General features: G+C 38.6%; 1 protein-coding gene across 1 annotated transcript in view; it reads right to left on the bottom strand.

The window, feature by feature from the left end:
* DERA (deoxyribose-phosphate aldolase) overlaps nt 1-26,668 on the bottom strand; it is a 112,622-nt gene that overhangs the window by 29,886 nt on the left and 56,068 nt on the right. The window contains exon 6 of the mRNA XM_057702760.1: nt 15,278-15,406. Coding sequence (XP_057558743.1) covers nt 15,278-15,406 — 129 coding nt within the window. The remainder of the gene's footprint in view (nt 1-15,277; nt 15,407-26,668) is intronic.

Genomic DNA, 26,668 nt, shown 5'->3' on the forward strand with positions numbered 1-26,668 from the left:
GAATGAATTAACCAGTTGCTCATTTCCTGGCTATAAACTTTCCAAGGCTAAAAACTTTCTGCACCTGCAGATTGGAATGCAAATTCTATAGCACGGCCCCGTAAGCCCCAAGCTGCCTACCCGCTTCCTCCTCCACTTCTCCTGCCACTTCTGCACCCCAATCGTACCAGTGTTCTCACCATAACATGCTCTTCATGGCTCCAGGTATAAAAGGGCCATGTATTTTTCTGCCTGAAATGCCCTTCCTCCACCTCTGCACCTAATGAATGACTCCTCCACAAAGGCCACTTGCTGTGCAAACCCGTCCACGAGTCCTCCAGAAGGGTGGCCACGTTCCTGCAGTCCTGGCATAAGTGTCCCTTGGGTCTCTGGGTTCCCAACAGGGCAAACCATAAACCCCTTTTTTCGCCTCCTCACCAGACTAAGAGAGATTGTCAGTGTTTAAAGGGAAGGGGCTATGTCTTACTTATTTTTCTCTCCCCTTTCTCTCATCTTATCCTTCTCCACTGCCCAGAATAGCATCTGATAAACATTAGATGTTCATGCAATACTTGCTGGATGAGTCTATTCGAGGGAAACAAACTCCCTAGGTATTAGGATGACAGAAAATTCTAGCCCTTCTCCCCCAGCCCCTCTGTCCACACTGAAGCCCTCACTCCCTCATTTCCTTCCACCCCCTGGCACAGCTCGGAACTGGAGGCAGTCTCCATTCAAACCCTAAACCTAACACCCTGCAGATGGAAGGAGGAGAGACCTCAATACTGTCAAGATGGCAGAAGGATGAAAAATGTTATTAGAGACCTAATTAGAAAAACAGGACTTCCCTGGCTGTGCAGTGGTTAAGAATCCGCCTGCCAATGCAGCGGACATGGGTTCAAGCCCTGGTCTGGGAAGATCCCACATGCCGTGGAGCAACTAAGCCTGTAAGCCACAACTACTGAGCCCGCAGGCCACAACTACTGAAGCCCACGTGCCTGGAGCCAATGCTCCACAGCAAGAGAAGCCGCCACAATGAGAAGTCTGAACACCACAATGAAGAGTAGCTATTGCTCACTGCAACTAGAGAAAACCCGCGAGCAGCAACAAAGACCCAATGCAGCCATAAATAAATAAATAAATAAATAAATAAATTCATTAAACAAACAAACAAAAGAGAAATACAAATTCACGTCCTTCCAAAAAACAGTCCTGTGTTGGTTAGGACCTATAGAACTCTTGAGGCAGAGCGAAATTTCAGTTATTCTGTCTGCTAAACCCAGGGCTGGCAGAGAGACCAAATAACCATTTATGATCTTGTTTTTATGGGAATATAGGTTCAAAGTTCCCAACAAGCCATCTGTAACATAACTGGGACAATCAGACTGTTCATCCGAGTGTCTTTGCTAAAGGTTTTTCCCCTTGAATTTGCAACATAATTTCTAAACTACCAGGGTGAGTGGAAAGAACCCTTGTCTTATCATCAGGACACCTACATTCCAGATCAGAGGCTCTCATTCCTGCCTACACAGTTGACACACCCGGGAAGTTTTAAAAAGCAGTGATTCTCTTGGCTCCATTCAAGCCCATTAAAATCAGAATTTCTGCGTGGTAGGATCTTTCCAACAATTTATGGAAGAAGCTCTTGAGGAACCTGTAATGTGCAGCCTGGGTTGAGAACCTTGTTCCAGACTGTGTTTTGACTTGAGTTATTTGTTCTGGGGCAAATTCCTGGTGAATCTGACTTTTCTGGGTCTCGCTTTCCTCACCTATAAAATGAAAGCTTTGCTATGAACAAAGCTTCTTTATACATTATAATCCCTTCCAGTTTTCAAAACACTTAGAACTTTCATGTGTTAATTGTGAATGTTTAGTTGCTCTATGTCTCCTGGCTTATCTGACAATGTACAAATCAAGAAAAAACAGACAGGAATCTGCGAAGACCTTTTAGTGACTGAGACAGAAGGAGTTGCCGGCAAAATTCCAATTTGAAAAGTATGTTTCCCACACACTTAACTAGTTCCTGGGAGGACGAAAGTTACATATAAAACCACTTGCTTTTATAGATTTTTTTTTTTAGCCATTATGTTAAAATTTTTAAAAAGGAAAAGAAAAAAGTTTCCATGCTATATTTCACTCCCTCAGATACATAGTTTCATCATTCTAACAATGACTTTTTTGCACATGCTTCCATTAAAGCCATGACTGCAGAAAAAGCTGATGATTTCAATAACGCCCCCTCGGCTCCTGAAGTCTTTTTATTCAATAGCTCGCTGAGCAATTTAACACACAGGGTCCCTAATTTCTTTATTCTAGAAATGGCATTCTAACCTTTGTCTTGCTTCAACCAATTTTTCTCTTAGTTAATGCATCTCTCCAAGTTTAAAAAAAATATTTTTTTTCATTGGGTTGGCTTATAAGGTAAACCTAGAAAGCTGCAAATATTTTTTTTTGAAACACAAATAAAGAAATATTCACCCGTGAAGAAGAAAAGAGAACACAGGAGAAGTGTTTCCTCCACTTTATAATATTATGGTACATTGTGTAGTCTCGTGTCGGTATTTATTATCAGCCATTTAGTTTATGATAGAGAATAACTTTTGATTACTGACGCTGGTAGTATTACTCACTCTGTCTTGGACTGTTTGAAGATCTGTATTTTTATTACAAAGTCCAATAAAAACAAAGTGAAAAACCCATAGGTCCCAAAACTGATTCCTGGCTTGTGTTGTATGTCACTCCGTTCCAATCTAAAAAGTATTTCCTTCCACTGTTAGTCTCTGTCTCTTGCTCATAAGCAAATTTATCTCCTAATGCCTCATTCTTTATTTTAGCCATTAATCTCCCATTGAGAACCTTACCAAATGCTTTTTGCAGATAAAAATATTTAATATCTACTAGATTTCCCCTATCCACAAAGCCATCCAACATTGCTTAGAGGGAAAAATCAATCTTTTGTACCTGAATTTAACTTTGCTGGTTTGACTCAAAGTATTTTTCTCAAACTTCTTCAGGACTTTAAAGGAAATAATAGAACTACAGTGCAAGAACCCCACTTCTCTTTGTTATAGGTTGAACTGTGCCCCCTAAAAAGATACGTCGAGGTTCCAACTCCCAGTACCTCCGAAGTGACCTATTTGAAAATAGCGTCACTGCAAGTGCAATTAGTTAAGAAAAAATAAGGTCTTACTAAATAAGTAAGGTGGGCCATTACATGACGGGTGTCCTCATAAGAAGAGAAGAGACACAGAAATACACAAGGAGAAGATGACCACGTGATAGTGGAGGCAGAGATTAGAGTGATGCACCTGGAAGCCAAGGAATCCCAAATATTGCCAGCAAACACCAGAAGCTTTCTAGCAAGAGTGGATTCTCCGCTACAGATTTCAGAGGCAGCATGGCCCTGTGGACACCTTGATTTTGGATTTTTACCCTCCAGAACTGTGAGAATAAATGTCTGTTGTTTTAAGCTACTGAGCTTGAGGTACTTTGTTACGGCAGCCCCAGAAACCAATACACTCCTTTTCCCATTAATTCTGTATTTGGGGGCCCTATCTATCCTGGCTTGAAATCTACCCAGAAACTTCACACACGCACTGTGTGTGTGTGTGTGTGTATGTGTGTGTGTGAGCGCGCATAAAACATTTTTCTTCTCTAGGATCAGATTCAACTCTGAAGGATCACATCTAACGTTTAGGTCCAAAGGATCACATAAAATGTTCCTTCTTCTAGGATCACCTTTAACTCCAAAGTAAAAACCACCCCAATGGGTGCTGAGAATCACGTTTCTAACACTGGCTCCATTGAGCTGTCGTTCGGCCTGTGCATTGAATACCTCCTACCTCCTGACGTGGCCCATCCAAGTTCCAGAAAACTTGAACTTTAACAAAACTCTGCTTAATCCAGGCCAAAATCCATCTTTCTGTAACTTCTAAAAGTTGGTCCCAGCCCTCCTACCTTGGGGTAATAGACAACAATCATGCTTTTTCAGCCTTTTGTGTGTGTATATATGTGTGTACACGTATTTGAACCCAATATCACAACCCCAGTGATAGCACTCTTCCTAACTAAGATGTCCCCTATCCTTTCAATCACTCTTCATGGGAAGGTTTCAACTTCCCTCATCCCATGCTGGGACATCCCTCTACACATGCTCCACTACCAGTTCCATGCTCCACACTCTTTCATCTTATCCTTTTGCTCCTACATTCTCACACTGCCCTCAGCCTTGACCTCTCTCCTTCTCCTTCCTCGGATGGACAAGAAAAAGGTCCACTTCCACTGTCGCTCCCTAGCCATTCCCTGGGCACCCCAGAGAGGGGAATCTGAAACCAAACAAGAAAGAACCTTAGTACAGAACTCAAGTGGCCGTTGATAAGCACGACCCTACTCGTGCCAAGTGCATCACCACGGGACCATCAGCAGTGCAGGTGAGCACAAAAATACAGCAGAAGCTGCCTGAGGTCAGGGTCCTCTTGTAACCTTCTCCGTCTTTTCAATGAGGATTGGCTGTGGGCCTATCATGGGCGGGGCTCTGGGCATGTTTTCAACTTGCTCTTTCATGTGTATTTCACATCCACCACCCTACAGAGTTTTTCTCCAAACAGTCTCTCTCTGTTGTCTTATTCTTCTTGTCCTCAATAGAAAAGTACAGCTCAGCATATAAATCTCATTCAGTGACTCTAGAAAGACATCTGTGCCTACAAAGGTTAAACACAGCTTAAACATAATATCTTAACATTCAGATCAACTGCAGGGTGGAGAGCAGGATGGTGTGGTAACTAAAACATGGAATTTGGAGTCAAGTGTCCTTCAGAATTCTGCCACGTCCTCCATGCGTGGCCTTGGTCTGGTCACTTAACTTCTGAGCTTCAGATCTCCAGCCACTCAACACTGATAAGGTACGTCCCCTACTTCCCTCTTAAGAAAACTGCAAGAAGAATTCAGTAAACTACTAACGTCACATGATTTACTAACCTTTGCTCATGAAATTATTCAACAAATATGTATATCAAGTATCTACAAAGTACTGAGGGACCCATTCAAGGATTTCAATTTCAAGTTTGCTAATAGATCAGTAACTGGCACAGATCGTAAAGGATAAATAACAAAAAGTTAAAGTGTTCGGAATTAAAGACAAATGAATAACAATCTCAAAGACACAAGCAGCTACCTACAGGTCTCATCTCTACACCAGAATTTCACTAAGAAAAAAAACCCTTATTCTTTTGCTGAGAAAATACAGATTTCTTTAAAAGAATGAATTTTCTACATGTTTACAAATATATCAATAGGTGTCCTGTACTTGATAACCTAAGCCATCAACAAGCATTTTCTACGTACTTGCTATATGCAAGCCTTTGTGACTGGGAATTTCTCTAGGCAAGCCAGGTCTGTAGAAGGCAGTTATGTGCTTTTGGAATAAGGTGGGTTACATTTAAAAAAATTTCACACAGTAAAATTTTACACAGACTAGTATATATCACATAAAAAACTAAGTTTACAAGTTTTTCCTTTTCTTTTCTCCCCATAAGCCTAGCCATGAAGAGGCACAGAAAATGCTTTATGCTGAAATGTACAGACTTAACCTTTTAAAAAAAAATAAATTTATTTATTTATCTATTGGCTGTGTTGGGTCTTCGTTGCTGCAGGTGGTCTTTCTCTAGGTATGGCCAGCAGGCACTACTCTTCTCTAGGCACGCAAGCTTCAGCAGTTGTGGCACATGGGCTCAATTGTTGTGGGTCACGGGCTCTAGAGCACATGTTCAGTAGTTGGGGCGCACATGCTCCGTGGTATGTGGGATCCTCCCAGACCAGAGATCGAACCCACATCCCTTGCACTGGCAGGTGGATTCTTAGCCACTGTGCCACCAGGGAAATGCCTAGATTTATCCTTTTTTAAAAATATCATTCATAGACCAAAATGCACCATCAGCAGTTCCTGCACTGCTGGGAGGCCAGAAAACATGAAAACTCCTCTCTTCTGCAGTTTTTATCTTGCACGCAACAAAGGATGGGGAGGGCGGGGGTGGGTGAAGGTAAATTTTCGCCTCCGGCGTTGAATTTAAATTGACACCTTGAATGAGATGGCAAGTTAATTAGTTTTTACCCTGTAAGTGGTTTAATTTTCAGGGCTAGTTTAAGGAACTGTAAATAAATTTATACTTTTAATTCTTTACCTGTTAACCTCATACATATCTATATTCTTATGCTTTCCCCAGTGATAAACTTTCAACTGAAGCATACTTTTTCATAAATTACATGCTTTTCCTATGAAAGGCAAGATCTTATTTAAAAAAAAAAAAAAGCAGGCTGGAACACCACAGGGGTCTGGATGTGCCATCTGGATCAATACTCCTTGAGTATACAAAGATTTGCAGCCTAAGATGAAGGACTCAGTGTGACTTAGGACAATCTTTAGCAAAATAAATCTACACTGTCATTTATTCCACTATTTGATTCATATTTTTAAATTTTAAGATTTTTTAAAAAAAATCTTAGATGTTAATTTGCTATTAATCACAGTATATTTTTAGGATTTTGGTTTCCTTCAGTCATAGCAAGTTTCCTACTATTTTCCTCCTTTATTTTATTTATTTAATGGCTTCCCTTCTATTTTTCTTCTATTTCTCTGCTTCATCTCATTGTTTCTGTATTACTTTGATCTTACTGGGTTGAATTTCGAGTATTCCCTCCCCTGGTTCCTACTTTTTTCATTTTTGGTTTCCTATACGTTACAAAATCCCAGCCAAGTTCAAAACTCATTTTGCATTCCCTTCAAGGTCTGCTTTTCTCAAGCCCCATATTTTTATGTTAGTACTCTTTCCACAGATCTTCATCAGCAATTCAAACCTGATGACATTATGATTGCATCTTTAGTGCTTTTCTACTCCAACCTTATTTATCATGCCTGCATTATTTCCAAAGATAAGGTCTAGCATAACTTGAGAACAGAGCTTGTTAGCTGTTGTGTGTGTGCGAACAGTCCAGGCTACTGAAAGATAAAGCCACTTTTCTACATTCTGGCATTATTCTTAATGTGTGCATTTGCTGGGCTGAAATCCCTTAGCAGTAGATGACCTGCTTTCGACTTCTCTTTTCTATAAGCATGTTTCCCTTTCTATCTTGCTTCCTATCACCTTGTTCTTGGATTGTTTGATGAAAAAAATATGGCTCTCGTTTCTCTTCCCTGATTATAGTCCTTTCAAACTGTTTACTCCTACCTCACCTTCTCCTTTACTTGTATTTCTCTCACCACATTTTCACTAATGTAAATGTAAGATCCATTTTTATTGACCAAAAAGCCAAGGCAAAAAGTTTTTGTTGGTCCTTTCCTTGCTTCTAGAACTATTTGAGAATCCTAACAAACCTTTTAAACGTCATACCACTGCTTAGATTGCCTAAGCCATACTTTGTATATATAATCTCCTTGTCAAAGGTATACATTTTCAATCTTTATGTTCAATTCAATTAAAAATTTGCTCTCAAAATAACACGTCCAAACTCTACAAGACTGTAGCACATCTGGGAAGATGAGTCTAGATCTAATCTAATCTAATTTCACTTTGCCTGTTTTCACTTCTCCTTATCTCTGTCTTTCTCATTGATTCATTTGTGTATTCCAAAATATTTCCTTAGGCTCTTCGAGATGTCAGGCATGGTAGCAATCACTGGGAAACATAGATAAGTAAGATAATTCTTGGCCTCAAGGAGGTATATAGTTTTATAAAAAAAACATAATAGGTAAAACAACTGATGGTGATACTATATGACAAATGCTACTGGTATTTATTCTCCTAGTATTATATACCTAGGAGAAGGACAGTATGAACAAATTAATTCTGCTTTAAAGATCACAGAGAGATTTGATGGAGTATAAAAATTTCATTTAAATCTTTAAAAATGGCTAACAGAAGGGGAGAAAGCTAAAACAGACAGAGGAAATGGTATAATATAGAAATACCTGGGATGTTTACAAACAGCAATGATGACCATACAGAATAGCAGCAAAGATATCCTTTTAACTGATGTTCTTACTTTACCATAGAAGACTACCTACCTCATAGAGTTGTTGTGAAGGTTAAATATAAATATATACAAATATATAAATATATATAAAACCCTTAAAAGAGTACCTGTCACACAGCAAAAGCTCAAGAAGTGTTACCTATTATTATTGTTGTAGATTATATATATGTTGTAGATTATATATGTATATATATTATAGGTTATATCATATATATTTCATCTATTCAAAATCTTTTCTTTTTTTTTTTTTCTGGTTCCTGGCTTGGTTCTGGATCACTGTGCATCACTGTGGCTGCTGAATAAGTGATTTCATACACGTCTGAAGAGCTGAGGTGGCTGCTACAGCTTCCACTATAAAAGAATTAGAAGCAATGACAACCATAGCTGAGAAGTGTACCACAAAAAAGATGAACTGGACTACATCTAATTGTGATTCTCAATCAATCAGATATTTTTTACACCCTTCTTTTTTTAAGACAGGTCAAAAGCTGGCAAAAACAAGTTCATATGTAAGATTCATTGAACAATCCTACTAATACAGGAAGCTTTGGGATCAGTATAGAATAGAATCCAGCTCAATATCTCCTATAGCTATTCCAAAGGTCATATACATTACTTCATTTGTTTTGTTTGTTTGTTTGTGTGTGTGTGTGTGTGCGCGCGCGCCTTTGTATATTACTTCATTTGAAGTGATAATCAGACTAATTTATTTGTTCAAGGTCACAAATTCTGCAAGATAGAACAAGAGTCCAGGTCTTCTAACTCCTAGGACCATGGCTCCTTCCCCTTAAACATTTTGAAAGATTCCTAACAAGATTAAACCAAAAGTAGGCTACTAATTACTTAGTTGAGCAAAAATGTAAACACACCATGGCTAACTAAGTTTTTACTTACAATGGTATATAATACCAAGTAGTTATGCATGTCTACCCTTCTCTCTTTAGAGAACTATGTTTGCAATAATCGAAATGGCCATTGAAACTGTTAAGATAAAAATTAGGATGAATGTAAATGACAAACTCTTTTCCTTCTGAGATTTATGATGCTAAATTAATGGGAAAACAAAAGCCATGAAGAATCCCAGACATGACAGAATAAATGTTACCAGACTTGCCCTCCTGCTATAAATAACTATATAACCGGGCTTCCTAGGTGGCGCAGTGGTTAAGAATCCGCCTGCCAATGCAGGGGACCCAGGTTCGAGCCCTGCTCCAGGAAGATTCCACATGCCACAGAGCGACTAAGCCTGTGCTCCACAACTATTGAGCCAGCGCTCTAGGGCCCGTGAGCCACGACTATTGAGCCCATGTGCCACAGCTACTGAAGCTCATGCACCTAGAGCCCATGCTCTGCAACAAGAGAAGCCAAGGCAATGAGGAGCCCGTGCACCACGACGAAGAGTAGCCTCCACTCGCCACAACTAGAGAAAGCCTGTGTGCAGCAGCAAAGACCCAACACAGCCAATAAATAAATAAATAAATAAATTTATTAAAAAAACCAAAAAAACAAAAAACTATATAACTGAACAAAATATATAAGGCAAGTATTTTTAGGCACTGGGAAACTGGCAGCTCAAGATACAGACCTAAGATAATTCATATATACAAATGAGCAGATAAGGGCTTTTTATCAGCTGTTATGAATATATTCAAGGATTTTAAAGAAAGTATGATCTCAATGAGTGAAAAAATGGGAAATAGCCAAATAATTAAAATTATAGAAAAGAATAAATGGATTCTAAAACTAAAAATGTTCAAGAGCATAAATTTCAGTGGACAGGCATAAAAGTAAATTTAAGGTAGAAAATAAGGGTCAATGAACTTGAAGAAAGATTCATGTATATCTTCTGCCAATAAGAAAATGGGGTGGGGGGAGAAGGGATTAATTAAAATGAATAGGCCCCAGTAAGCTATAGACAATATCTAACACTCAGGTACTTGGGTCCTAGAAGGAAAAAGAGGGTGAAGAAGAAAACATATTTGGAAAAGTAGTTTTTAAAATGTCCTAAAACAACAACCTATAAATCCAAGAAGCTCAACAAACTACAGGCAGGATGAATACAAAGAAAACCACAGTTTGGCACATCATGGTCAAATTAGTGAAAAACAAAGATAAAGAGAAAATATTGACTGGCCACAGCCATAGTAAGATGAAACATTACTTACAGAAAAACAAAACAAAATAGAATTCTAAGAAATGGAACGATACGGTTAAGTGCTGAAATAAAAATAAAACTGTAACCTAAAACTCCATATTCAGCAAATCATCCTTGAAGCATGGGGGTGAAATAAAGACATTTTCCAATGAACAAAAGCTAAGAGAATTAATCACCAGCAGACTACAGGAAGGATAAAAGATGGAAATGACATGTAAAACACTGGTTTAACTAGGTTTTTTGTTTATTTCTTTTAATTTCCTTAAACACAAATGACTGTTAAAAATCACATCATTTTGAGGAGGAGTTTACAAATAGTTGGAAGAAAAAGAACATTAAAATAATTCAAGGGACTAATGAGGGTGTAAATGGAACTGCTGTAAGGTTTTTATGTTTGTGACATATGAAGTGTAAAGTGGAATACAGGCATACCTTATTTTATTGTGCCTTGCTTTATTGCACTTTGCATTATTACACTTTACAGATACTGCATTTTCTACAAATTGAAGGCTGTGGCAACCCTGCATCAAGCAAATTTATTGGCACCATTTTTCCAACGTTTGCTCACTCTGTGTTACATTTTGGTAATTCTTGAAATATTTAAAACATTTTCATTACTATTATATTCGTTACAGTGATCTGTGATAAGAAATCTTTGATGTTACTATTGCAAAAAAGATTACAACTCACTTGAAGGCTCAGATGACAGCATTTTTTAACAATAAAGTACTTTTAAATTAAGGTATGCATATTGTTTTTTTAGACATAATGCTATGGCACACTTAACAGATTACAGTACAGTATAAACATAACTTTTATATGAACTGGGAAACCGAAAAAATTCATGCAATTTGCTTTACTGCAATAGTTGCTTCATTGCAGTGGTCTGGATCCAAACTTGCAATATCTCTATGGTACACCTGTAATGTTAAATCTAAGTAGACTGTGATAAATTAAGAATGCATATTGTAATTGCTAGAGCAACTACTAGAAAAACACAAAGAAGCTGTAAATAAAAAGCCAATAGAAAAAACAAAAATGAAGTGCTGTATTTGATGAAACCAAAGGGTGGTAGGAAAAGAGGAACAAAAAAATAGGTCAGAACAAGGAGGAAACAAATGGCAAGATGACAGACTTAAATCCTATCACATCGATAATTATGTGAAATGTATGGACAAAACATTTTAATGTAAAAGCAGAGATTACCACAATTAATTTTGTATCCCTGTCACATGTATCCCTGTCTACAAGGGATAACTTTAAATATATAACCACAGATGGACTGAAAATAAAAGGATACCATGCCAATGGTAAGCACAAGAAAGCTGGTGTAGCTAGATTAACATTAGACAAAGTGGACACTCAGACAAAGGTCTAGTACCAGAGATAAAACAGGGCACGTCATAATGCTGAATATGCTAATTCAACAGGTAAACATACCAATCCTAAAAGTGTCTATACCTAACAACGAGCTCCACAACACAGTTAGAAAAAGATGACAAAACTAAAGGGAAAAGTAAAGAAATCCACAATCATATTTGAAGATTTCAACAACCCTGTCAGCAATTAACAGAACAAGAATACCAAAATAAAACCAAGCAAAATCAGAGCTAAAAGCTGTGATCAACCAACTTGAGTTAACTGACATTTACAGAACACTATCACTGATATCCACAAATATCAATACATGACATTCTTTTCAGTGCCCTTGAAGCATATACTTAAATATACCATAAAATGGGGCAGAAAATAAATCTCATTAATTTCAAGAAAAAAGTTCTTACAATGGATATTCTCTGAGAATAAAAGAACTTTGAATTATAAGTCAGTATAAAAAGATACCCAGAGGAACATAAAATACTGAGAAGTTAAACATTTCATTCTAAATAACGCAAGAGAAACTGAAAAACATTTTTAACTGAATGATAAAAAAAAAGCAAAAATCTGGCTCTTTGAAAAGATTAATAAAACTGGCAGATCCCCAGCAAAACTCTATTTTCTACCAAAACAAAACAAAGAACAACGACAATAACAACAGGAAAGAAAACCAAAATGACCAATATTGGGAATAAAAAAGGAGATATAACTACAGACCCTACAGACATCAGACTAGTAAGAGAATATTATAAACACTTTATATCAATATATTTAGCAACTCATATACATGTACAACAAAAAACCACTAAGCAAACTCCTTATACACAGAATGTGGATAGATCCCACAGTTATTACCTTGGGGTGGCAGGGGGTGGGGGGGGCAGAGAGGAGGGAGAACAAGCATAAAAGAGTGCATACTGTGTAAGTATAATGTTCTAAAACTGGCAAAGTTAATATATGGTGATAAAATCAGATCAGTTATTGCACCTGGAGCAGAAGGTAAAAGGAGTAGAATTGACTGCAAAAGGGAACAAAGGAGATTTCTGCGATGATGGAACACACAAATTGTCAAAACTCATCACATTGCACACTTAACACCTGAACTTTTTTGAATGTAAATTTACCTCAATGAAGCTGATTTTGAAGAAAACAAAAATAATTTTAAAAAATACTACAGAAATAAAGATGAAAGCAGGTGAATTAGTGAATTCAGTCCACAAATTTTTTTAATTTAAAAAGTATTTCAAAAAATACTTCATTTCTACTACATACCTCCTTAATAGAATAGGAAGCATAAACTGTGGGCCAGGAAGTCCTAGATGTTTTCATATATGATCCCTCACAAAGATTGTGAGATTGTGCCTTTAATTCATGGTAAGACCTAGCACAGCACTTGGGAGACAGCTGAGTTACAACTGAAAAAGCAATATACCTGAAGCCAGAAGACCTGGGTTCAAATAACGACTTATATGATCAATTAGCTTTGGGACCTTAGGCAAGTCTCTCCATCTTAAGTTTCTTCATCAACTACAGGGCTGGTGTGAAGGTGAAGGAATATTATATTAAAGTATCTCGTAAAGCACATCACAAATACAAGTTATATCACTCACATTAACACACACTGATTAGATGACGAAATGAAGGAGATAAACAACATGGACAGGGATACAAACTGACAGGAAGAGACAGAGGAAGTGTGTTCCTAGTCACATTTCTGTCTGTGGATGTGATGGGTGGGGTGGAGGGTGGAACAGAAGTGTCCAAGCATGAAGACCTAATACCATGTTCCTATCCTAAGTGGCAGGTGCAGTGAGTAGGACAGGGTTGGCCGCCCGCCCAGAATGAATACACTTTCACTGTAACCTGGACCATGGCATTCTGGGCTAACTCCCTTGTCCTGACCAGGAGCATAAAAAGGGAGGCTACTTGTCTACCTAAGACTCCAACGGGCTTTGCCCAGGTTCCTGAGAGTCGTAGCATCTTTTATTACTGGGGACCTCTGAAATGCCAACGTAACTGATGACCCACTCTTTAAAGTGTTCCACTCTTCCCTATCTTTAGGTTTTCAGAGATTTTGCTCTGAATGAAACAGAGCAAAGATCTCTTGGATACAGCTGCAGGGACCAGAACGATAGCTTCATTAATGCCTAGTCGGCTGAATTTCAGTAGAGTTCCAGGGAATGATGCCTGGTCTGAGCATCTTCAAAAAGTGCACACGTAGAAAAATCTAGAGGGTGGCTACAACAAAGGCCCAGACCTAAGACCTGAGTAGTCACATATCTTCATCCAAATGTGGAGCCACTAGCAGGGCACCTAAAAATTCAATATTCAGTCACCGTATAGTATGATAAGTTATCTGATAGAGGTTTTAACAGAACGCTAAGGGGTGGGGGGGGGGGCACGCGGAGGCGATAATAAACCAAGTGGTGGGGGAGGAAGCAGTATTGGGGAAATATCCTTGAAAAGAGTGACAACTATGCTGAATCCAAAGAGGTTCAAGAGTTATTTGGGCAAAAGGTGTTCCAGGCAGGGGGCAGAGCAGGTACAGAGACTCAAAAGGATTGGATGGTACCATCTCCTGAGCACTGCAGTTAATTCCACAGAGCTGGAGCGTAAAGTGTGCAGGGAAAATGAGGAGATGGCAGAGACACAGACAGGGTCTTGAGAAGGACCTTTTTATTTTTATTTTTATTTTTTATTTTTGGCTGCACCGCTTGGCCTGCAGGATCTTAGTTCCCCGACCACGGATGGAACCTGGGCCCCTCACAGTGGAAGTGAGGAGTCCAAACCACTGGACCGCCAGGGAATTCCCTGGGAAGGCCCTTTTTTATTTTTTATTTTTTATTTTTTTATTTTTTATTTTTGGCCCTTTTTTAAAGTCAGGCTGAAGGAATTCATATTGTACCCTGAAAATGAAGGGGCGTGACTGAAGGATTTTAAGCAAGCAGTACCACAACCAAATTAGCATTTTAAAGAGCTCGTTCTGGCAACAGTGTGTGGAACAGATTGAAAGGGGACAAAAGTAGAGATGGGGAAACCAGTTAGGAGACCGCTGAAATGATCCATGTGGGGGATGACAGTGGTTTAAGATAGCAACACACAGAATGGAGCAAAGACATACTAGATACAGTAAAAAAGTAGAACTCTCAAGACCCGCTCACTGATTCACATGAAGGTGAGAAAAAGGACACCAGCGCGACTCCCAAGTTTCAAGCTTGGGCGTATGAAAGGCTAGACACGCTGTTTGCAAGGATGAAGAATAAGTCAAGCTACATTTCAAAACATAAAAAAACAATGACACTACCCTAAGTTTATGAAGAAAAAATTAACACAAACAAAAGCACAGGCTGCCTTACACAGTATGGTTATGGCTCTCTGAGAAAAATCCAACGCTTAAATTCACAGAGAGGAATAAGTCAGAGTTAAAGAAATTCCTGTCTAACATATGCTGATGAATGAATAATCAAAGAATAACACAGAAGGCAATTCACTAACAAGAGAGCCATCTACTGCCTTACAAAGATAGTGCAGTGATGAAACGCCACCAAGAAATGTGGAAGAAAGCCAAGTTTGTGACTACTTCCCACTGCACATGTATTCATAAAATATCTGACCCCTCCCGCAAAAACACTCCAAGTGGTTATTAGCACTTTCAGCTAATAGCCACATGCCTTTGACTTACTTATTTCTCCAAAAAACATCAATTCAACATAAACCATCATTTCAATATAAAACACTTACCTGCCATCATTGCTATCATACTGGCTTTATAGACATTAGTAAGAGATCCAAGTTCTCCTGTTGCTAAGATGGTTTTGAGATGAGCCTCCCCACAGGCCTTGCGAAACTGACGAATCTCATCATACAGGGCTGGGGAAGGAAATAATTGAGGCAGTTACAAAGCAGGCAAGTGATAACATAACTTGGCAGCCATTTAGAGCTGGTAGAACCCAACTCAGATTTAGGAAACATAAACCATTTGTCACTTTCTAAAAATCACCCCAATTTAATATCGCCTCAAGCATTATGTTGCAATTCACATCCTGTTGCAAGGAATGCTTAGTTCGCTACCATGAAATTGTTTCTAGGTCCTGGCCTGAGGTCCCGAGCCACAGAGCTTTTAAAATATCATTATAATGACATGCAAATTACAAATAATTTCTACTGCTTCCATATGATGATTACTTAGAAGGAAAAAGAAATCCATCTACCATATATACAGGAGTATACCACTTTGCACACTCAAGAAAAAAATTCTCAGGTCCTTATTAATTCTCCCAGTCACAATTAGTAAGTTTTCTTGTTGGAATATAAAGCAGACCTTTCCTGAAATCTCTGCTAACGATAATAAAGACATAAGAGCTTGCCCCACTATCTGCCAGGGTGTATGTCTATATATCGGACTAAAAAGTGTTGAGCCTGGCCAGGTGCTGAGGGATAATATACGTACACAAATCCAGCTGTAGAGGAATTCAGAGATGCAGCTTTGAATCTATTAACCTCTGACCCCAATATCACATTACCACATTTGGCTTTTTAGAGCTCCATATAGCACTGTGAAAGCCGCTGGATTTAAAATATATATATATATGAACACTGGACTTTACTATGCATTTTGTAATAGAATCCTTGCCTTTATCTGTGTTCAGTTTTCACTGTCGAGCTACACACACACACACACACACACACACACACACATACACGTTTTGGCTGCGCCTTGCAGCATGTGGGATCTTAGTTCCCCGACCAGGGATCGAATCTGCAACCCCTGAATTGGAAGCAAGGAGTCTTAACCACTGGACCGCCACGGAAGTCCCCATGTATATATACACCCCCCCCTCAAAAAACACACACACCCAATAAAATTAAATTAAGGGGGAAACATTTCATATTCAAAGTAACAGAATATCAGTAAACAAAATCAGTATAATGAGTAGTAAAGTTCTGAAAATTTATCTGACACTATCTTTTGTCAGTGACATCAGTGGATGTGAGCTCTTACCCTGCAACAAGTTGGCCACAATCATTTCCTGAACTTAGGCTACTGCTACACTACCAGGACTAGGGTAATAATAAGGGTTAGGGTTAGGGGAAGCATTTTTTTAATGCTAAAATAAGACTTCTATAATTCACAGGTTTTATGAAGTACATATGAAAGACTAAAAATCAGTCTCAAGTCAGCAAACTCAGTCAAACCATGAAAGTTACAACAACATAAACAAAATTTGTCTTCTCAACCTTAGAAAATTTGAACTTAACCTGAACCTCGACAGTGAAAAACTGAACACAGATAAAGGCAAGTATTCTTTTACAAGATGCATAGTAAAGTCCAGTGTTCATTGTCTCCAAGAGGTACCCACAGGCTTTTTAAGAAAGAATTGAATACTCTCACAAATCCCTAATAATCAGTAGTTTTGAGTATTAGAGATGATCTGAGATGCCACACCTCCCACCTTACCCTGTGCATCCCATGTAAACTGTGAGAAAATCATCTTACCTGCACATCAACTATGACAACGTGTGAGAATGGTATAAACAGCAAAAGACTATGTGGCAATAATAATTTATATTCTTTTAACTCAGAGAATGAATCTTGGATGGAATGACATTTCTTGAGTTACCAAATCTAAAAAGAGAAATTTGTTCTCTAAGAACTAGTGACAAGGAAATCTCTTGATCTAAAAATTCAAGAAGGCTGGCGATTTGCCTGGTGGTCCAATGGTTAAGACTCTGCGCTTCCATGGTAGGGGACTGGGATTTGATCCCTGCTCTGGGAACTAAGATCCCACATACTACGGACTTCCCTGGTGGTGCAGTGGTTAAGAATCCGCCTGCCAATGCAGGGGACATGGGTTCAATCCCTGGGTGGGGAAGATCCCACATGCCATGGAGCAACTACGCCCGTGCACCGCAACCACTGAGCCTGCGGTCTAGAGCCCACGAGCCACAACTACTGAAGCCTGCATGCCTAGAACACGTGCTCTGCAACGAGAGAAGCCACTGCAATGAGAAGCCTGTGCACCACAACGAAGAGCAGCCCCCACTCGCCACAACTAGAGAAAGCCCACGTGCAGCAATGAACACCCAATGCAGCCAATAAATAAAGATCCCACTGTGCAGCCAAAAAAAAAAAAAAAAATTCAAGAAGCCTATGTTAACTTATGATTTAATTAATGATTCTTCTTCCTAGTAGGTTGTTGCCATCGAAAGCAAGCTATAGAGTCAAACAAATGTGGATGTAAAACCCAACTTCATCACTTCCTGTGTGACCTTAGGCCAGTTATTTCTCTCAGCCTCAGTCCCATCCTTAAAGTGTCAATAATAATATTTACTTTATAGGGTTATGTGAGGATTAAAAGAGAAGATACATATACAGTACTTCACACATTGCCTGTCTTACTGTAGGCACTCAAAACGTTGAGTCATTAAGCTCAGAATTCTAGTAGAATGAATTTCCACGAAGTGCTGTGTGAGAAAAGTCAGTCTTGCCTCATGGCCTGACCCAGCTCTCTCTGTAGTGCACCGAAACTCTGTTATATGGATAAGTGCTTACAATCAGTGGGCCATCAGATAAGGCTTAAAAATATTTTATGACAGCATTTGCTACAGTGAACTTTGGCCTGTATAACAAAATTCTTAAAACATTGATCTTGAGCATTTTTATGAACAAAATTACCAGCCTTTTCCTAAAACGTATTACCTTTTGATAACCAGTGAATTTCTTCACCTACAGTTACAATTAACCAGAAAAACCAGATGTATTTTATGACTCAATTATCAGCCACCTGGAATTTATGCTGTTTAATCCATGATCCAAACAGAAGGAGCCAAAAATGATCACTTTGAGCTTAACTGGATTTAACAAATATGCAACTAGTGCCTTCTGATTCTTTAACTGCCAACTCCTCAAATCATTTTACTGACCTACCTCACCACATAACAGGATCAAGATTTTCTGAGCAAATAACTTCAATCTTTAAAGATCAACATTGGGAAAGTTATTTGTTTCTGTTACCATTCTGCCCAGAGTAGACCAGGACAATTAAATCAAAAAGCACACCACATCTGGCCTTTTAAAAATGTGACCAGGGCATCATCAAATGAATGCTTCCACTTGGTCCTTTGAATCTTACTGAGTGATGCAAAGATGAAGAACAGCTAGAGATTTTCCTCAGAACTGCAGCATCAGCAAGGCAGTAGATTCAAGAGTCCAGCGGCCCAGTGGCCACCAGCCAGCAGCATGGTACCCATGCTGGCCAGTGGCAGCAGCACCAGCAGTGGCCCTTTAATCAAACGCTTCCTGTGGCACCTCTGGCTTATTCTCTGCTCTTTTGTCTTTCACGGTCCTGCTTGTTTTCCAAGTCTGGTTCTCCAGGCTTCCTACTGATTCAGTGAGCTACTCTACATCCACCTAATAAATCCTTTTTCAGATTAATCAGTATTGGTTTCATTAGTTTTCAACCCATGACTTTAGTATAACACACAGAGACTGGGGAAGTGTGGTACAGTGGACACTAGTGTGGGTGCTCTGACTGCCTAGATTCATATCCCAGCTCTAAAACTAATTTGTTGCTTGATTTGCACAAAATTACTTAACTCTTAACCTTTGCCTTGGTTTTCTCATCTATAAAATGGAGATAAGAGGTTCGCACATTTTGTGGAGTTATTCCGAGCATTAAACAGGTTACAATACATTAAAAGTGCTAAGGACAGTATCCAGCACCTAGTTAACACTCAGAGAATGTCAGTCACTTGTTCTCCTGCTGCTGGTAGTGGCAGTGATGCTGTTACAGTTTCTGCTGGGTACTTATCATATTCAGAGCACAGAGGAAGACACCACGATCTATGTTTCCTAAAGAACATAAGATACAACCTCTTCGGGACACCAGAAGAGAAGTCTAGTTTACTATATCACAAATTTCTCTTTTGTTTGTTTTAACTTAGAGCCCACGCTTCTATGGATAGCAGAGACTCCTAGCATAAGATTGTTTTGGCTACCTGCTAGTCATGTAAACTTGTAGGAATTATAATTTTTGTAAGCCTAAATTACTTAGGAGGGGCTTTCCTGGTGGCACAGTGGCTAAGACTCTGCCTGCCAATGCAGGGGACATGGGTTCCATCTTGGTCTGGGAAGATCCCACATGCTGAGGAGCAACTAAGTCCATGGGCCACAACTACTGAGCCTGCGCTCTGGAGCTTGTGAGCCACAACTACTGAAGCCCATACACCTAGAGCCTGTGCTCTGCAACAAGAGAAGCCACTGCAATGAGAAGCCCGAGCACCACAACGAAGAGTAGTCCCTGCTAGTGGCAACTAGAGGAAGCCTGCACACAGCAACAAAGACCCAATGCAGCCAAAAATAGATAAATAAATAAATAAATTAATTAATTAAAAAAATTACTTAGGGGGCTTCAGTTTGCTCACATATTTTTCGGACGATTAAATAAAATAACACATGTAGCTAGAAGAGCCCCAGGTATTTGCTAAGCATTTAATTACTCCATACTAGTTGTCTATAGTTTTCCTTATGTACTTTCTGAAATCCAAAAATAACTTCAAAACACAAGTTAAAGCAAGTGCTATCTTAATAGTTATGAAAGTATAATTAGAATTTACAGATCTTAATTACAGAAAAAAAATAAATCATTTCACTCCAACACAAACCATGGAAGCCACAAGAAGCATAGGTAGTTTTGAGCACCTGGCATTACAATGATAGTCACCTTGGAAACTAGATAAATGACATATGCAAATCAAAGCAACTTGATGGCTGAAATGTAACCTAGTCAATCTCAAATCATAATGTCCTTTAACATGCTCAACTTCCCTTTCCTTTCAATATAAACGAGCAAAACAATGGAAAAACTAACTGGTGGGTTTCCTCCTACATTTGCAGGAAAGGACAGCAGCAGGATGTAGACTTATATAATTGCTAAAGGACTATACATGTGGAGGAAATTACAAGTGAAGTAATAAGTTCAAGAGATCCTCCTTTCAAAATATTCCTCATTAGGAATTGTTACCCAAAAGAATAAAAAATCCTCCAAGTTTTCAAAGCATCTTCCTTCAAATATTCTCAAAGTGTTTTCTACACATGAGGGACACTCTTACCAGTGAGGGCTGGGAATTCTGGAAAACTTGATAAGCACAATCAGCCTGAGTATGCAGTACTGGGCCAGAGACAGCCTGCACGGTCGACAGACTGTTATACACGAGGGAATTGAGCAAATAAGTAAATATACTGATGAAAATGGGAGCAAAATTTCTCACTGACAAGAAAAAGAGGCATAAGTACAGAAAAGGAGAGGGCAAGAATAAAACATGTGATCTTGGCTTATAATGGAAGTTACCAGCATGAACTCATGTTTCTAAGACAGACAGATAGACAGACAGAGATGTACACGTGCTTATATGTGTGCATTGTATACATTCATGTATTTCGCAGATCTTTCCACTCTTTCCACTGAGAAGGCCTGGAAACAATAACAACCCTGTAGCAATAAGTACACCCAGAAACCAAATCTTGGTTTCTAAATATCAGTCTTCAATAAAAGGAAGCAGAGCTCCTTGGGAAAAATGGCTGAATCCAGGCGTGGGGCAGAGAAAGCTGAAAATAAGCCTGAAATATCTTTTACAAAAATTGCAAAAAAAAAGGTCTTAAAGAATAGTGGAAACATGTTGAAAGGACAGAGAAACCAGTTTGAAGTAACTCCCACTTGCCAAATCTAGGACAATTTGAGTACCAGAATAAATAATGATAGTAATGGGTTATAACCAACTGAGTCAAGTAGAAATCCAGGAGTTCGTGCACAGAGGAAGAAAGGGAAGGAGGAGAAGGTCATGCTAACTAGCAAGTACAGAAGAAATGATGGAACGAGAAAATTACCATTTGGCAACTATCAGAGTAATAACTGAAGAATGATTGATGAACGTTAAAACAACTGAGTAAAAGTTAGATGAGGAATAGGATATTAACACAGTCTCCAAATATCTCCATTCATAACAGATGTTAATTACCTATTAAAATACAAAATACTTAATTTTATAATGGAGAAACTTGGCAGAAACCATGTTAGCCAAGTAAAAAAGTAATATCATCGATAGCGAGACAAATCAACATCTTGAGACTCCTGAAATAATGCACTGAGAACACAGCAAAACTTCAGTGGTATTCCAACCGAAAATACCTACCTTGAATCTAATCATGAGAAAACATCCAATACACCCAAACTGAGGTACACTTTACAAAATAAGAGACCTCTATTCTTCAAACACAAGGAAAGACTGAGGTCTATTCCAGACTGAAGAAGCCTAGAGAGACATGTAACAGTTGAATCTGGACCTAATTAAAACACTACTGGGACAACCCGCAAAATCTGAACAAAGTCTGTGGACTTAATGGGAGTTTGATGCTAAGTTAATTTCCTGATTTGGATGGTGTACCATGGCTTCATATGAGAGCGTCCTTGTTTTTAGGAAATACACACTGAAGTATTTAAAAGTAATGGATCAACAAGCCTACAACTTAATCTCAAATAATTTGGAGAAAAATTATATATATGTATATCTCTGCATAAATACAGAGAGAGAAAGGGAAGGCAAAAAAGATGAACAGGGTAGAATTTTATAATTGCCAAATCTGAGTGAAGAGTAAACAGGAGTTCTGTGTACTATTTTTGCAACTTTTCTGTAAGTTTTAAATTATTCAAAAATAAAAGTTAAAAAGATAGGTTTGATACGCTGTTGTAATTTCTTTAGCATCCAGGTATTTTTCTCATGGGAGGGCTTTTGAGACTATAACCATTCTACTGTTAAAAAAAAAAATGTGATTATATATGGTACATATTACTTTGTAACCTGCTTTTCTTCCTTTCGATGTATCATAGACAACTTTCCAAATTAATAAATACAGGTCTGTAGCACAATTTTTAATGGCTACACAATCTTCCATTGGTATGGTCATAAATAATGTATTCAATCCTCTTTCTATTATTGGCTATTTAAGGTTTCAGAATTTTTGCTCTTATAAACAATACTTCAGTGAACACCCTTATAGTTAAATCTTTGCATATATCATGACCTTATTCCCTAGGGCATTTATTAATTCTTCTGCTCACATAATCATAATACAAATTCATTGTTAAAAATTCAAACATTACAGAAACTGAAAATTCCCCACTTAAAAAAAAAAGAAAGAACAATTCTTGCACGTACCAGAAAAATAATAATTTGGAAGGCTATTATAAAAGATGACTGACAAATGAAAATGGGATTCAAACACCACGACTGCAAATTAGTCAGAATAATGCAAAGTTTAACAAAACACACACACCAAAGAAATGGCTGGCATAGTGATGTCACATTAAAAAAAACCTGATAATAAATGTTTTGACTTATAATGAGGTTTTCAGGAGTAGTGAAAGTGGGTGTACTAGAAACCCAGGATGCTTCATCCATATAAGGGCATAACCAGCAGAGGTGTGATCTCCTGTCTGTGCCCCCTCCTCCCTCCCACAGCTGCCAACTGAGGAGGAGAAATGGAGGTCATAACCTGACCCTCAGCTTGTCACTGCTGTCGAGAAAAACAAGTGGAGCTGTGCTGGTGGACTGGTCCCTGGTAGGACTCAGAGAACTCAGCCACTCTGGGAAAGGCCTGTGTGTATGAGGATGCAGATCCAAGGGGTGGAGGGGGTCACATTGCATCGGTTTTAAACAGCATCCAAAACAGGGTGACCACTGGCTCTACCCTCTGCCTCCCCGTGTCAGCAGGAACTTGAATCTAAAGCTTTCTACTTTTCTCTACCTAAAATTATCTTCTTTCTCTCCAGTTTCAGCCTAAAAGGAAAACAGATTCCTAAACTCGTGGCTGCTGGCAATCTGTTAAGTTTTCTGGAAAAAAGCACTGCTAGCGACATAGAAAACTATGTTAGTAAAGTGTTCATGTATAGAAATTATGATTTACATAAGAATCCAAGTGTTTAAAGACTATATCTCCTAGTTAAAAGCCATAAAGTAGATTTCCCTTTATATTTCATGCTATTCAAAGGCACTTAAAAAATAATTGTTAACGAACATATCTAAGCAATTATTTTTTGAGTACCGGAAAGATGTGCAACACTGCACAAGAACAGCCTGAAGATAACTCTTAAGATAATTATATGTACAGTAAAACACTTAATATAAAATTATACAGCAACCTTTTAATCTAAAAAAGTCACAAAATGTTCAAGAACAGTTTTCATCCACTAAGGCAACTAATTAATCTTGTAAGACTAAAACTGAGATGAGTTAAACACCAGGTAGTAAAATAACCTACAGGAGATAAAACACACACATTTTTGTCAATAGTATTTGAAGTTTTGAAGAATCATAGCATAAGAACAAAAACCATAAAAGCGTACAGCGGCCATAAGTATCTCCACAGTTTTTCTGTTATAAACAACCTTCCAAACAGAAAGCACAGTTTATGGATTATGTGATTCCTCCCCCAAAAGTATCTATAGATATAGACTTATCGCTTTTCTCATAAGATATTATAATTAACAGCTCTACAAAACAAAGAAAAATCCTAATTTCTTTTAAGAGATGTTCCTTCTACCATCCTTCTTTTGTAAAAAATCAGCAAATAAGAAAAACAAATCGTTGCCCAGATTCAAGATTCTCAAGACCTATTTGCATACAACAGAATGATAGATACTGTGGCTTTGGCTGGAATATTTCATTCTCTCACCCTAAAGTACCTGAGAGCCATGAGGTATGTACTCCACAAACCAAGTTTAGATGAACAACTCAGAGCTGAAGAACTCAACAGGGTAAAAGGTATGTGACATTCTGGGTACAGAAAACAAACATGCGATGCTGGAAAAATGTCACAGAAGCAGCCACCTTTGGAGTCATGTCTGCTGGTTTCCAGAACCCAGCAAAGTCAGCTCTAGGTCCCGAGCTCAAGGTTCTGGAAGATTCTTGAATCTGATAGCATTTCTATGTCACTCGAAATATATTAGGTAAATATATGCAGCAGAGAGAAGTCATAAAAAAGTAAAAAATGAACACCTCTGTATATTTACAGAGCATGGAAGGCATTTAATTTTCAAAACCTGCTCAATAAGATATACGAGCTGATGAACCTCTTCTAGTGAATTCTTTCTTCAAAGAACTGTTTAAGGAACGCAACTGAGGTGTCAACTTCAATATCATCATTAAAAAATACCACACTACAAATACTTATCACGGGAATAAAATACACACAGACAATGAAAACACCAAATATAAAATCACAGGTCATTATAGGTCAAAAGGACTGCAGAAATCCTTACATCTTATCCCCTCACTAGCAGCTTATTTAAATGGAGGCAGAGAGAAGTGAATTGTTTGCCCAAGGACTGTTATAAATTAGCAAAATTATAAATACTAAAACCCATGTCTTCAGAGTTTCTCATCAACTCAAGGCATGTGCTATGTCGTTACTTCCCTTGACAACATACTATCCTCATCAGGAGGAGAAGGGGGAAAGAGAGGAAACTTCAGTTGGCAAGGAGGGATTCATCTGTACCAAGCAACAGGATGACCAATTTATGTACATTAATTTAATTCCTATCATAACACCATGAAGTAGATGCCACCATTCCTATTTTACAGAGAAGGAACAGAAGGTACAGAGAAGTTAAGTAACTTGTCTAAGAGCAAATGGCTACTAACGATAGTGCAAGGATTCCAACCAAGGATGGTTTAATGCAAAGACCCTGCAGAGGCCAACTATTTCGGGTCTCCTGGAGCGATCCCCGTTCTTACTCCACAATATATCCCTTCTGCGGATGTTCTGGGTCTGACTGTGACTCCAATGATAGTTGGCCCATCTGGCCAGCTGGCTGGCTGGGTGCCCCTATCTCTCTATCCTGGGCCAGCACGTGAAAGTTGCTCTCTTCATCTTAGAGCACAGTCTTCCCAGGGAGAGAACTATCCTCTCAAGAGCACAGAAGTAGATGTCTTTCTGGTTAAACACACTAGAGTAACACTGTTCCTTAAGCCTTCTCTCTACAGCTAACTACAAAGCCAGGCTAAATAAACAGAAACGTGGGAGATACGATTTGTACTAATTAATCAATATGTAAATTCAACAACGTTTCGATTATGCGGCACCTAAACTATGTAGAATCAAGAACTAGAAGTATGTTGTGGGGACATCCCTGGCGGTCCAGTGGTTAAGACTCCACACTTTCAATGCAGGGGGCGCAGGCTCGATCCCTGGTCTGGGAAACTAAGATCCCACATGGCACAGATAAAAAAAAAAAAGATGCTCAAATTAGTGTGTCTCCTTAGGACTATGGGATGGCAGCGGAAAGGGGTGGAAGCAAAATCACCTGCAGTGATTTTCAGCATAGACCCCTACTCCTCCCTTACATCCAGCCCCCAATTCTGACATTCCACATACTCAGGGAATGTGCTAGATTCTGTGAGGAAGGAGCTGGGGCAAATAATTTGAAAATGTTCGTCAGGTAATTCTGATAACCAGCAAGACATTTCATGCCCTATCCAGTTAAAACCACTGTCCTGAGCAATAAATTAGATGGTGTACATTTCTGTGCCCAGATGGAAAAGAGTGAGGGAAGGACAGTGTAACAAGCTGACAGCAAAAAGCCTGACAGCAAAGGACCAGGCACAACAACAGTAACAAAGATGTTTAAATAAAAAGATATACGAAGTCCGAAAAAAAGTACAGCAGTCTGGACCATGAGCTATGGGGCAAGTCATCTCGGAGACTTCAGTAGCCCCTGGGAGCGTCACTGTATTCCAGGATAATGTATAAGCAGACCCTGGAAATACTGCAGGTTTGGTTCCAAACCACCACAATAACCCAAATATCAGACTAAAATGAGTCACATGAATTTTTCAGGTTCCCAGTGCATATAAGTTATGTTTACACTATATTGTAATGCATTAGCTGTACAACAGCATTATATCTAAAAAAAAAAAAAACAATGTACATACCTTAGTTAAAAAAAACTTTATTGCTAAAAAATGCTATCATCTGAGCCTTCAGCGAGTCATAATCTTTTTGTAATAGTAACATCAAAGATCACTGGTCACAGATTACCATAATATAATAATGATAATGAAAGTCTGCAATATTCT

This window comes from Hippopotamus amphibius, chromosome 12, assembly GCF_030028045.1.
Source record: "Hippopotamus amphibius kiboko isolate mHipAmp2 chromosome 12, mHipAmp2.hap2, whole genome shotgun sequence".
In the NCBI taxonomy this organism is placed as follows: Eukaryota; Metazoa; Chordata; class Mammalia; order Artiodactyla; family Hippopotamidae; genus Hippopotamus; species Hippopotamus amphibius.